The sequence below is a fragment of the Armigeres subalbatus genome, chromosome 3 (assembly GCF_024139115.2).
Source record: "Armigeres subalbatus isolate Guangzhou_Male chromosome 3, GZ_Asu_2, whole genome shotgun sequence".
Classification (NCBI taxonomy): domain Eukaryota; kingdom Metazoa; phylum Arthropoda; class Insecta; order Diptera; family Culicidae; genus Armigeres; species Armigeres subalbatus.
The window spans coordinates 163,688,843-163,701,992 of NC_085141.1; the positions used below are offsets into that span (position 1 = coordinate 163,688,843).

At 38.4% G+C, this 13,150-nt stretch overlaps 1 protein-coding gene across 1 annotated transcript; it reads right to left on the bottom strand.

Moving 5' to 3' along the window:
- Positions 1-1,346: 1,346 nt before the first annotated feature.
- Positions 1,347-2,232, bottom strand: LOC134224144 (trypsin alpha-3-like). The gene is made up of 2 exons (XM_062703405.1): positions 1,945-2,232; positions 1,347-1,874 (listed from the first exon to the last, which is right to left on the bottom strand). The coding sequence occupies exons 1-2, from the start codon at positions 2,230-2,232 to the stop codon at positions 1,347-1,349; spliced, it is 816 nt and encodes a 271-aa protein (XP_062559389.1).
- Between the last annotated feature and the right edge of the window lie 10,918 nt (positions 2,233-13,150).

Genomic DNA, 13,150 nt, shown 5'->3' on the forward strand with positions numbered 1-13,150 from the left:
TGATGCAGCATGTTAGACATCCGATTCATGATGAGCCTCATTGTACAGTAGAGTTAAATATCTACTTATTTTTAGCAACGTTGATTATTCTTGACATCGTCGATTTTATATTCTTTTTAAATATACAGAAAAAATAGAAGGTTGTGTTAAAGACCGCAAATTGAACGAATATTAAATTAAATAGTTCGATGCGTAGTTCAATTATTTTGTGCATGTTCATTGTGGATGGATATAGCCGAAATGTAGGCAATTTAGTGTAAAAATGAAATTTGAACACCATTTGTCGAAATTGGATTTTTAATAGTTGAATGCATTGATCCAATTGTTAACAATAATTGTATGAAATCTTAGATAGCTAACTGATCGATTCATATCAAAATCTCCAGAATCCGTTGAGAAACGACTGAGTTATTGGCTTTTACTTACTGACCTCTTTTCGTGACGATCCCAAATTTGAAACGTTGGAATGACCCCCTATCTTACCGAAAGACGTAATTCTACGTCAAAAACGAATTTAAAACGTATCAATATTAGGCTCGTATGACAAGTCATTTTTCATATGTTTCTTACTCTCGTTTATTGTTCCACTAATCCCGTTTCCTATTGTTATGCGCCGCATCCGTAAGTCATAAGGCATAAAGAGCTAAGAAGAATAGAAACGTACACAGATAAAAATATGTTGTGATTTTAAATTTATTTTCATGCACATATTTGGAGCATGCAAATAAACGTAACAATCAATTGATCTCACTATTCTTTTAAATCGAAATAAATGTAAACGGTGCTTGCTTGTAAAATTCAATCAAGCTTAATTTAATATCAAATGTTAATTTGTTTGATGGGATCAACTGCATTTTTACACGTCGTCTACAACTGAGTCATTGCATGCAAGGTTCCATTGAAGCTTCTATACCAACACAATAGACAATCGCACTCCCCTATAGCAATAGCGACAGTCGCATCGGGTAGTTTTATAACATAACAGTTATAATCAAATCAAGGAGGAATACGATCATTGGCCGGGATATGTCCTATTAAAAAAGTGAAGACGGAACATTTTATGGAAGTTCCAGGAATGATGGAAATTGATCCAAGCCCTTTAGATAAGAAAAATAATCATATAAGCAAAACGAAATCTAGACTGACAAAATATACTAATTTGCAATTATATAATCAAAACAATTCTCCAAAAAGGCAACCAAAATAACTGGTCCTCTTGAAACAATGAAATAGTTGGTTTTCATGTTATAAGTAAATTTTGATTTTCAGATTTTTCTAATAAAAAAGAAGTATATCAACATCAATTATTCATCACTCTAAATCAATTTATTTCAGGATACCAAATTTTACACACCAGTGTTTGAGCTGATGAAGTTGCGAATGACAGCAGCACCAATGTTAGCGTACACTCCAGCCAGATTTCCACCGCACTGAACTGCACCCCATGAGACAATACCGAATTGACGACCTCCAGTGACCAATGGGCCACCGCTGTCTCCATTGCAAGAGTCACGTCCTGGCTCTCCGGCGCAAACCATGCTATCGGTGATACGGGCAGTTCCCCACTGGTTGCGGCAAGTGGCAATAGTAACAACTGGAATATCAACGGCACGCAGGTTGGTCGGCAGAGAACCTCCAGGGGTGGTCAGACCCCATCCAGAAACAACGGAACGAGTACCACCAGCGAAGTTGGTTCCACTTGGGACAATAGTAATGGAAGCAATGTTAGCTCCAGAGAACGAAGTGGTGGTACGCAGAACCGACACATCGTTGTTGATGGTGTTAGCGTTGTACTGTGGATGGTTTACGATCTGAGCTACGGCAAAAATGACTCCTCCACTGAGACGGTTGGCACTTCCTCCTCGCAGAGTAGCCTGGATTTTCAGAAGGAAAAAGCAATCTACATTATTCACGCACAATGGAAAATCCTGAAGCAATACGTACGGATCCAGCGGTGACAGGTGACACGGTACAGTGAGCAGCAGACAAGGCCCAGTTGCTGGAGATGACGGAGGCACCGCAGATGTGGTTTCCATTGTGACGCAGTGATAGTTGGTATGGGAAGTTAGCAATGCTGACTTCATTTCCTCCTACAATTCTGCCATCGAACCGTGGTTCTTCATATCCTTCCAAACCAGTAGGACGAATTTTGTTGAACGAGCTCCAGAGGTCCTCTTCTAGGCCAGCAAAAGCGGACACCACACACAATGCTAGAACGATAAAGGCCTTCATTGTCACTTTGAACTCTACTGTAAAGCCAATGAGTTTTGAAGCCGTCTTATATACTCGATGCACCCTTATCTACGTTTAGGCTAATAACCGAAAACGCACTTCAATTTCGTTATCAGATCAATTTTTAATCGGTTTAATTACTGATCCCTAATTTCATATCATGTATTTATAGAAAACCAAAAATCTTTCGGCTGCACTTTGTGAGTAATATTTTTATGGAAATTGTGGAATACTTTCAGATATTGCTGCGACTCTGTTCCTTGATGCGCTTATCAGAAAATGAGCTAAAATTTCTTATGACATGTGACACATGACTTGTGAAAAAAGTTATTAGAAAAGTAGTAATAGCAAAGCCATGGCATTTTTTTAAAATTTCTCATCACTGCATGAGACATCATTATGCGAAAACTAAGCTTTTGATAAACCAGTAAATGAATTCCTTGTAAACAGTATGTAGCACCCAATTTACTAGCGATTGCTAGCGATTCATACCAAAACACAAAATAAGACAAAATATTGTGGAAAAATTCTTGCTTAAGCCCTCAGTACACTGTTTGTCATGATCACAAATTTATGTCAAGTCGGCCTGAAATCCATGTCGATTTCTAATAATTCTGATAGTCTGATAGATGTTAGATTCGACAACCAGACTTCCATTCAATTCCACAGCCCACTTCCGTTTTTAGCACTAGATAACACTTCTTCAGTCAACTTTCAAATAAGACGGAATTACAAAACTAGAAAATAACAATTCAATTTAACTTTAATAACGCAAATGTCATCAGAAAAGAAAACCACAACCACTTTTGATCAGACTCATTTTTAAATCTTCAAATTCAACGAAATTCTGTGTTTGCCCTTAGAACTTCTGACACCGCCCGACAGCAGCAAAATGTTCGCTGAGTCTGAAACTGGATCAGTAATCTCGATGCACTTATAGAACATACAACTGCGCATTTTATTATGCACTCCTGAAATTAATTTAGTTTTGTTAGAAAAAAAAATCCTGTCAATTGTTATTGGCAATTGGCAAAAACCCAAATTAATCCACCTAGCGGTGACGATGCCTTTCTCGATTAAATCAAGATATACTGAAGGTGGTAACTTCGTTTTTTTCAATTCCTATCTACCAAAAATGTTGGCAATTTTGTTTTTCTGTAAAATAAGCATAATACATTATGTTATAATCAAGTTATGACGATCGTGAAATTTTCTTTCATCCATTTTTGACAGAAAAATTATTTCAAGTATTGTTATTTGTAACACATATTGATATAATTGTTAAGACTAACTGGTCGGGTTGGTATATAACGTCATGGGTCTCCAAGACTTTTATAAAAGGTTCGATTTCGGAGTGAAATGTACACGAACATTTTGAAAATTAAGCCAATAACTCTCAAGGCCGGCTAGAATATGACGTCAAATACATTTAAGATTATTCAACCTACGACACCCCACCCCCCCTTCGCCATGGCCACGATGCCATTTTTGAACGATTCCTAAATATAAATAGAAGACTAACAAAACCGCATACATAATATAATATGGAAATAAGGTACATCTAAAACGAAAACTATATTCAAATTTGCCCTTGAAATCACCCAAACTTCACCATAACTCCACACCACCCATCATACCACACACCACCCAAACCAAACAGCATGTTGAAGCATCAATGAAACCCCTCTTTTCCCCTTCCAATGTATGGCTCAAAACAAACGCAAACATCACCTAGGCCACGAGCGTACGAACCAGCAGTTAATCGTGTCGTTATCGAGTGCAATTTCTGTTTCCAACGATGAAACTTACAACTGTGTTGGTGCTAATGCTCCGATTCCGATAAAGTATAATGGCAATAATCAACATCAAGTCCGCTCTCAACTTTAAGACGCGTGCCTTGTTCGCCGATTAGTTTTCGTGTTCAACACGTTCCACATTGATGCAAGCTTTGAAAAGCTTTGCTCGTTGCGTTAGCGTTATCGATATTGCCGTAGCGAGGTTTCTAACCCATCGAGCGAACGTAATTTATATTATAGCATGGTAGCTGCTCAATGCTCGTAGGGGAAGATCCATAAAGTACGTCACGCAAAAATCGGCGATTTTCGAACCCCCCTCCCCCCTTCGTCACACTTTTTGTATTAAACCTCTAAAATTTTTGTATGAGTCGTCACGCTGCTCGGAACCCCCCCTCCCCCCTATGAGCGTGACGTACTTTGTGGATGGCCCCTAGTCCCGATTATATGGGAAAAAATGGAAAACTGCCTAAACCATTTTCCTTGTCAGCTGCGAACGCATTAATCAATCCTGATGAAATTGAATAGCATGTAAATTAGAAGAGCGGCTCTGCGGAATGCAACTTGTTGCGATAAAATCAGTAAAGTCTAAATACATGAAAATCGTGTGAGTTTTTGAGGTTGAAAAAGTGACCATACAAACACACAAACATTCACACACACATACATACACACACACAGTCATCACCTCGATTCATCAAACTGAGTCGAATGGTATAAGAAACTTTACTATCAGATGTGCCTGTAAAAAGTACGTTTTCAGAGTGAAATGATGGCCTTTCGGTACAACTTTGTTGTACGAGAAAGGCAAAAAGGGCAATGAGTTTCACGATATGTCTTTCCACTAGAGACCTCCCGGGAAAATTACAAGATGATAATATGTCAGCTATCAGTTCCGGAACACGGGAGTTCTTGATTATTGCCGATACACATTCTAAGCAGAGCCTTAATGAATAAACCTTATAATGAATGATTAAATTTGTTATGATTAAATCATTCAAGTCTATGATTAAAGATTAGTTCAGTGCGAGATTTCTCCTGTTTCGGACAGCAGAACGATCGCGCGATCTGCCGAAATATTGTGTTCTGCATTGCGCGGCCGGTAATAAAGTTAATCAGTTCAGTCATCATTTCGCGAGTTTCAGATTCTCCGGTAAGCATAGCGATCGGCCGGTCTTCGAAATTTAGTTTTGCTTTGTGCGGAAAGCAAAAGGATCGGACGGTCACCGTAGTAAGTTAACAAGAAATTGAAAATTTGGTTCGCATCCGATAATTAAAATATTTAGCATTTTTCGATTTAAATCAAACTACACGCTATACACGGCAGACCGTTTACCAAGACGAACCCTGCCACACTCCCTGACCCATATATCCAACATCCCAGTGATTTCTCATGGAAGTGCAGATGACTCGTCGGCTTCTATCAAAGCGAGTATCACGTCAACAATTTCCTACCTATTCCTTAATTGGCCTGCATTTGGACACGGCCGGCGCTGGTATTGTTTATTTTTGGGTCACCAGTTCTTACACATTGAAGATGATGTTAGTCCCAAACTTCATCTATTGGTTCTCTGCGTAATTACAGCTGGCCTGGCAATAACGGAGTAGCAACCGTGGGCGGTCAATCATGCTCATGCTCAACTCTATGATTAAAGATTTTTGCGGCATCTATATCGATTGTAAGGTGTAGACACCACATCACTATATCTTTTACTCAAAACGTAAACTGCTTACAAACGACGAGCTCGGTGTCTAGTGGCTACCGCTTCTGCCTTATAAGCAGGAGGTCGTGGGTTCAATTCCAGGCTCGTCCCTTTCCTACTTTGTATTTCTATCAAAGTTCTTTCTGTGTTTCACGTTCTACCAACACGATTCCTACTGTTATAGCCTTCCACACTAACAATTCCAAAAAAACTGCCACAGGAGGACCTATGAGAGGTCGTAGAGTTCTCTGCATCTTTCTTAAGAAGGTGTCCGACTAAACCATCCTTCCCCTTCCCCAACATTTGCAAGGACGTGGCCAGGACAGATCTGGACCATTGGAGAGTGCATTGCTTCCATCTAAGAGATAGTGATTAGTCCCAAATCAATATATGTGGTAACGGATGAAAGTGATGCTACTCTCATACAATACAATCGGGATTCGCTGGTTGGGATCTTAATAATTGGGTCACTTTTTAGTTGGGCCTCCGCTGGTTGGACCATGGCCCAACTAAAAGGCAACCGAACGTCAAAATTCAATGTAAACACGGAAAACGGGATTGGGCGTCACTGGACATCATTTGTGATGTTGAAGTCGAAATACATGTGTTCAAATGGTTGTCAGTTGACCCAACTAAAAAACCGAATTCGTTAGTTGGGCCGAAGTCGTGGCCCAACCAGCGAATCGCGACTGTAGTCCAGGCTTGTACCACCTACGAATTTGTGCGAATTGCTCAATACTAATGCTAATGCTAATGCTAAAACGTAAACTGCTTACAAACATAACCTACAAGCTTTTAAGAGGACTCACCTAATGAAATGAACATGTGGATTCGTAAATTTTTCAGCAAAATCATTCAAAAAAATAGCGTTAGAAATTTTATGGCATCCGCGGCATAAATAAAAGTGTGTAATCGTCGTTATAACTTTTTTGGTTGATAAGAGTGGCTACTTCTCACGTTTTTACGGCAGGGTTACTTCGGCCAGCTATTAGAATATCGCCAATAGCACCTGTTGATTATTTGGTCACTTCCGGATGTTTTTGGGATGAATCAAAAGATAAATTAATTATCTTATAGGACAGTGATTTTTTGTGCTTATTTTAGTCAAGTCCTCAAATCCTACCCATTTTGAACCATTATATGAAAAAATGGTTATTTCGCCAACGTTGGTCCATGTATAGATTCAAACACTGGAACTGGTGTACGCATAGTAACAACAAAAAATCCTTGTGTTTAGGGAACATCCATTAATTACGTAACGCTTTGGGAGGGAAGGGGGAGGGGTTTGAAAATACTTACCGCGCTGAATGCAGAGGCCTTAGTTTGAATAAATCAAATGAAAGAAATTCCGTTGCTAGCATGTCAAATGGTGCTATGCAATGTTCCGATGTTCCGGAATTTTCGGAAGGCCACAGCATGTATAAGCCACAACATGAAGTGCATACTCATTAGGGTGGCTCAAATTAGTATGGGAAAAACTTTTTTCAATTTCTTTGATGGGCCGCCCTCTTATTCGGTTCTATTTGATGCCCTGATGCTCTGGACAAAATTTCAGCCAAATCGGTCAACGTTTGGCCGGTGCTAAACTCGTTGGAAGTATGGAAAAATGTATGCAGAAACATCCAAAAACTGTGAATTGCAGTTGGACGGCACAACTTACGAAGAAGAGCTATGATACTCATTCAGATCTTGAAGAATTTAATACAGAATGTTATGCAGAAAACCGCGAGAAGATTAGAGTTTGCCCGGCTTAGTTATTAGCATTTCTCTGAAGTGGGGTTTGAGCAAATTTCGTTTCTTTTACCTTTGAAAAGAAATAAATTCTCCCCTACAACACTCCAGTAAAATGCTAATATCTTTGCCTTATAAACTAGAATCTTCTCGCGGTTTCCAGCATAACATTCTGTATTTATTTCTACAAGAACTGAATGAGTATCATTGTTCTTGATCGTAAATTGTGTCGTCCAACTGCAAATCACTGTTTTTTGATGTTTCTGCATACATTTTCCATATAAACTTCCAACGAGCATAGCACCGCCTAAACGTTGACCGATTTAGCTGAAATTTTTTCCAGAGCATCATTGCAACACATAGAACCGAATAAGAGGGCCCGTCAAAAAATTTGAAAAAGTGTCTTTTGAGCCACCCTAATACTCATAATACAAAAATAAATATACCAGAAAAATCTTGGTGCTTAACGATAAAATTTAGAAGTTTTCATTTTTTGGGATCCTCCAGATTTCCCGGAGGGTCACACGATGGTTAGAGGTGTATACGCTGTCGCCGCCGACAGTTTATGGCAATCCCGTTGAAACTCCAGAGGATTTCTCGTGAAAAAGCTATTTTTCTTGAAAACTCCATACATTTTTTCGTTTAAAAATCGAAAAGCTTCTGGTAAAAACTTGAAACTAATGAAAATTCTGAAGAATATCCTTCGAAATCTCGAAAACACCGTTGAAATTCTGACTAAATTTCCTTAAAAATTAGGAAGATCTTTTTGTAGAATTTAGAAGAAAGAAAGACAGGATCACCATCTTTGACCAGAGCTCGCACAGACTAAATACAAAACAATTAGCATTAGACAACGGACAGGACAATCAAAAGTGAAGCGTTTTCCGCTTCACGGAATGTTTTCTTCTTACTAGGGCGGTAATTAAACTCGCACTTCATAGCTTGCAAATACGCTTAGACAACTGACGCCACTAACAATGCAAATTCCAGTAATTTCCCTGGTTAATTATAAAGAATTTCTTTTGGGAATCTCGAAGAATTACCTGCGCAAATTTTCAAGGATTTCCTGTTGGAATCCACAAAATTTTAAGTTGAAATCAAATGTTTTGACGGGGAAGGGTCGTTTGTTATTTGGCCAAATATGTAATTAATCCGAAATTCGACTGGCATAAAATCATTTGGCCGAAATATACATATGGCCGATAATGTCGTTCTGCCGAACAGGTCATTTGACTGAAAAGTCGTCTAATTGAATAGATCATTTAGCCAACAAGGCCTAGATGGTCGTTTGTTAGAAAAGGGCAATTTGGCCGAAATGAACATATGGTGTAGTTTACCCGAGCTGCCGAAAAAAATCGTTTGACCGAAAATGCTGCTTGGCCTGACGAGGTGACATAAGGTCGAAAACGGTTTGCGACGTACGGGTGAAGATCATACGGCCGAACTGATAATTTGGCCGAAAAAGACGTTTGCTCCAACAGCTCAATCCGATCAGATCAAATAACATTTTCGGCCAAAGTGCCATTTCTGCTAAACTACCGTTTCGGTCAAATGGAATTTTCGATGACAATGCCTATTCGACCAAACGACCTGTTAGGGCATACGACTTTTTCGGCCAAATGACTAGTTTGGTCGTATCGCCAAACCATTTTCCACTTAATAACCGTATCGAACAAATGGAACTCGGCTAGATAGCTTTCGGCTTAACGTATTATTCGGCCATGTGGTATTCGGTCAAATTACTTTCAATCAAACTACCCTTCGACTTTTGAAATTTTTGTCGAAGAATTTCCAAAGAATTACTAATAGACAACATAAAGAATTTCACGAGGAAATCCAAAGAAATTCCGTAAAAAATCCAGTTGAAATTCCGTTGGAAACAGTTTTTGTGAAACTTTAAAATAATCACAAAGAAATTCTGTTAAATTCGAAGCATGCATGTCGAGTGACATAGGCAAACTCCTAAGCAATTTCTCTGTGAAAATTTCAAAAAAAATCTCGTGAAAAGTTTAGAGCAATTCCTGTTGAAAATTCGAAAAACTTGGAAAAATCTCCTGGGACAGCTTATTAGATTTTTACAGGGAAATTAAAAGGATTCTCCCGTTAATGTCTTAAAATATCCTGAAAAAAAAACTTTACGTTACGAACGTAATATAAATAATCGCCAAGCCATCGCCTACACACTTATTCTCGATTCTCTTGTTCGGTAAATTTGTTTACGGTTTTGCTCCGTAAACCATGAAAACTACCGAGAAAGTCAGCTATTTCATTGGAAATTACTGATTTTTTGTAAACGTTTTCATTATTTACTGTATACAGTAATGCTTAGAACCGAATTTTCAGTATTTGTGATGTTTACTGTGAGGTTTACTGATATCGAACAAAAAATCAGTAAAAGCTGTTACCGAGTTTTCGGTTTTAACAATTTTGTTACTGAGTTTTCATCAAATTAGAATGACAACTTAACTTGTTGACAGATTTCAGCGTGGTTATTAGTTTATTCATAACGACATCGTGCCCCACATTTTTTCCAAACCCATTTCTTTCCGATGCTGTTGGACCGCAAACTAAAAAACTCATCCAATTTTAAATGTTACAATCAGCCAAATTCCAGAGAAAAAAGTGCATGTAAATGATAAAACATTCTTTATTTATTTATTTTACAATTAAAATTATGAAAAAATACCAGAAGCGATTTTTATTGCTGGGAGTTGAGCCATACTCGTGGCTCCGGATTGGGGCCAAGAACATAACAAATTGTACATTAAGACGACGGCAACGATAAGTGATTGGGATAACATTTAATTTTTCTCTCATCGCACATTAGAAATCTTTTTTGAGGAAAAGGATAAGTTTGAATTTAAATATTTCAACATTTTTGTTTTCTATTATTGCATCATATTTTTGGCGATATTTTTACTGAAAAACTCAGCATTCAAAAAGTAAACAAATAGTTTACCGAAAAAGTCAGTAGAAACAAGTACTGAATAGATCGGTACTTTTTGACACTTTATGATTATTTCGGGTTACCGAGTTCTCAGTAATTGCAATAATTACCGACTTTAGTCAGCTGTTCAAAAACTCAGTAAAAATTTACCGACTTCGGTAATCGAAAGTAACTGTGTAACCTAAATTATGACAAACGTTACCGCCGACGATTTTCGGATCGGAGCACTGACCTCTAAAGTAGTCAGAATCCATGAACGGACCAACGGGATATTTTATTAGATGTTATATAACCAAAACAAAGATTATTTGAATAAAAGATAAATTTTCAGTAACAACAAAAATGGCTCGATTATCCGGAGGGTTCGATTATCCGGAGTGAAATTTTTCCAACACTCCGGATAATCGATTCCGGCCTGTACTCAAATATAACTGCTCACTAGCGCCGCCTCTTGGAAGAAGTACTCATTATACTATGGACCACTTTGTAGTTCTTGAGATCCTTAACAACTTTGTCGAATACAACTTGAGCGTAGGTACTTCAAGGTATTTCAAGATAGAGCAATATTCCACTTAAATAAGAATATTCCAAGCACAGAGTGGGAACATAGTAGTCGGAGGCATTGGATGTGTTTTTTTGATGTGCTGTCGTTTTTTCATTAAATTTTAAAAGCGCAAAAGTTTTGACATCCGATGTCAGGTATTGTAGATTTCAGGTTTAGGCGAATCGAAATCAGTTGACACAAATGAAGCAAAGGATTGGTGCGACGTTTATCAAGAGACCCGAGGACGATGTGGATCAAGAAAGAGAGATTCATTCTACATCCTAGATAACGAAAACCTACAAAAACGAGGAATATCATGAAGAAAATGATGGGGCATGACAAAGTACGACGATGGATCTCCATTATAATCAACACCGGATCCTCAAGTACTACCCGCTGCTCTCCGAGAACTGGCATTAAACAGCTAAGTGATTACTTTTTATTTGATTTGTTTTTTAGTTGATTTTCTTATAGAATACTGGAAATGGACCATTTCTAAACCCTCTCCATTCCCTCATTTCAACACAATTATTATGGACGGAAGACTGAAAGTGTGCTCTTTCGGGGATATGTCATGTCATCAAATGTCACTTGACACTAATTCGGCTTTCACGTCGCCAATATCATGTTTAGAGAAATTACCCGTTAGAAAAAATTTTCGGGTCCTTTGAGAGCTACATCTTTACATGTAAAAAATAATTGTAAATGACTTGTGAAAAAAGTTATTAGCAAATTAGTCTCATGCCATAGATTTTGGGACGCAAAAGGCCACAAAATCATAAATCCTTCAAGATTTAGTTCAGTCGCAGACGTTGCGTTGTCAGGTACAGACGGAATAGTTGTGCTCTGTGCGTGCAGCCGTTGTAGTTTCAGTGCAATCAGTAGCCATCACGCGCGTTTGCCATCCGTTGTTCCCATTGCTTTTCGTTCGTCAGTGCCTTTCAGTCATAGAAATCGTAGAAATCAAAATGAGTAACACTGTGTTTGTGAATACCGTTCAGTTTCGGTTCCCGGTTGAAAGTCCGCATCCCTCTTGGGCAGAAATCGCCAACTTTTTTAAGCAGCTTGAGACTGATTTATTACTTATGGACACAGCGTACAAAACGGCACATGATCGCTCGCTGTATATCAAATTCGTTTCTCGTGATGCGATGGACGAAGCCATGAGGAGAAATACCGAGCCGCGAAAGTTTGTTTACTCAAGTGGGACGTCGGTTGAAGTTCGGATGGAAAATGCAGGTACCAATTTGCGGTATGTCCGCGTATTTGATCTGCCACCGGAAGCAAAGATGGCAAGAAGCAACAAGATAACCGAGTTCAAAAATTTTCATACATCTCACCGGAGACACTGAAATCAATGAAAGTGCTTCCATCTGTTGCACAAAAACTCAAGCATTAATACTATTTTGAAGGTTTTTGTTTATCGTGTATCGAGAATGTAAATATAAAGAAAAGAAAGAACACAAACGTCAGTTACACGGCAACATCATCTGGTCGGGGTTCAGCCAAATCGCACCAAGCGCCAACGAAAAATTACCCATTTTTCTGCTCAAACTTTCGTTTAGCAGATTTAATTAGTCGCAAATCGTATCGGATATCCCTCAACCCCATAACTGAGCCCTAATCCTACTGCAAAAGTACGCTTAATTTTGTATGAAACTATTTCCGTTGTCTTTGAACGAACAAAATATGACAAGCCAGTCGAAAAGCCGCTTGGTGCGGTTTGGCTGAACCCCGACCACCTGTGTTTCTTGTTTCTGCTACGAGATTGATTCATGACTTCTGTTTAGACATATTTATCTGATAGCTCCTTACTTTTTTTCTTTAAAACTCTTTTCTCCTTCTCCACAATAACAAGTCGCTCCATAAATTTAATAACTCGTTCCCCATCTAATGCGCAATCATGATCATGGACCAAATAATTATCGCGAGCTTCCTTGTATTTTCGTTAGTTAGGTGTGTTTCCTGATCGATGTCAACATTTCCCAATTTAACTTCTCCAGCAACATCAATTCCGTTATCCATATACACAGGATTCTGTTTCTACAAGATTATTTCCGCTCGTAGTTTTGATCGTGTGACCTCAATTAACGCTCAAAATATTTTCAACATGCTTCAAAAAATCCTGAATAAATCAAAGAAAAATCACATGATAATTAATATGCGTTAAAAATTAAGGATGAGTGCAAAATTGAGAAAA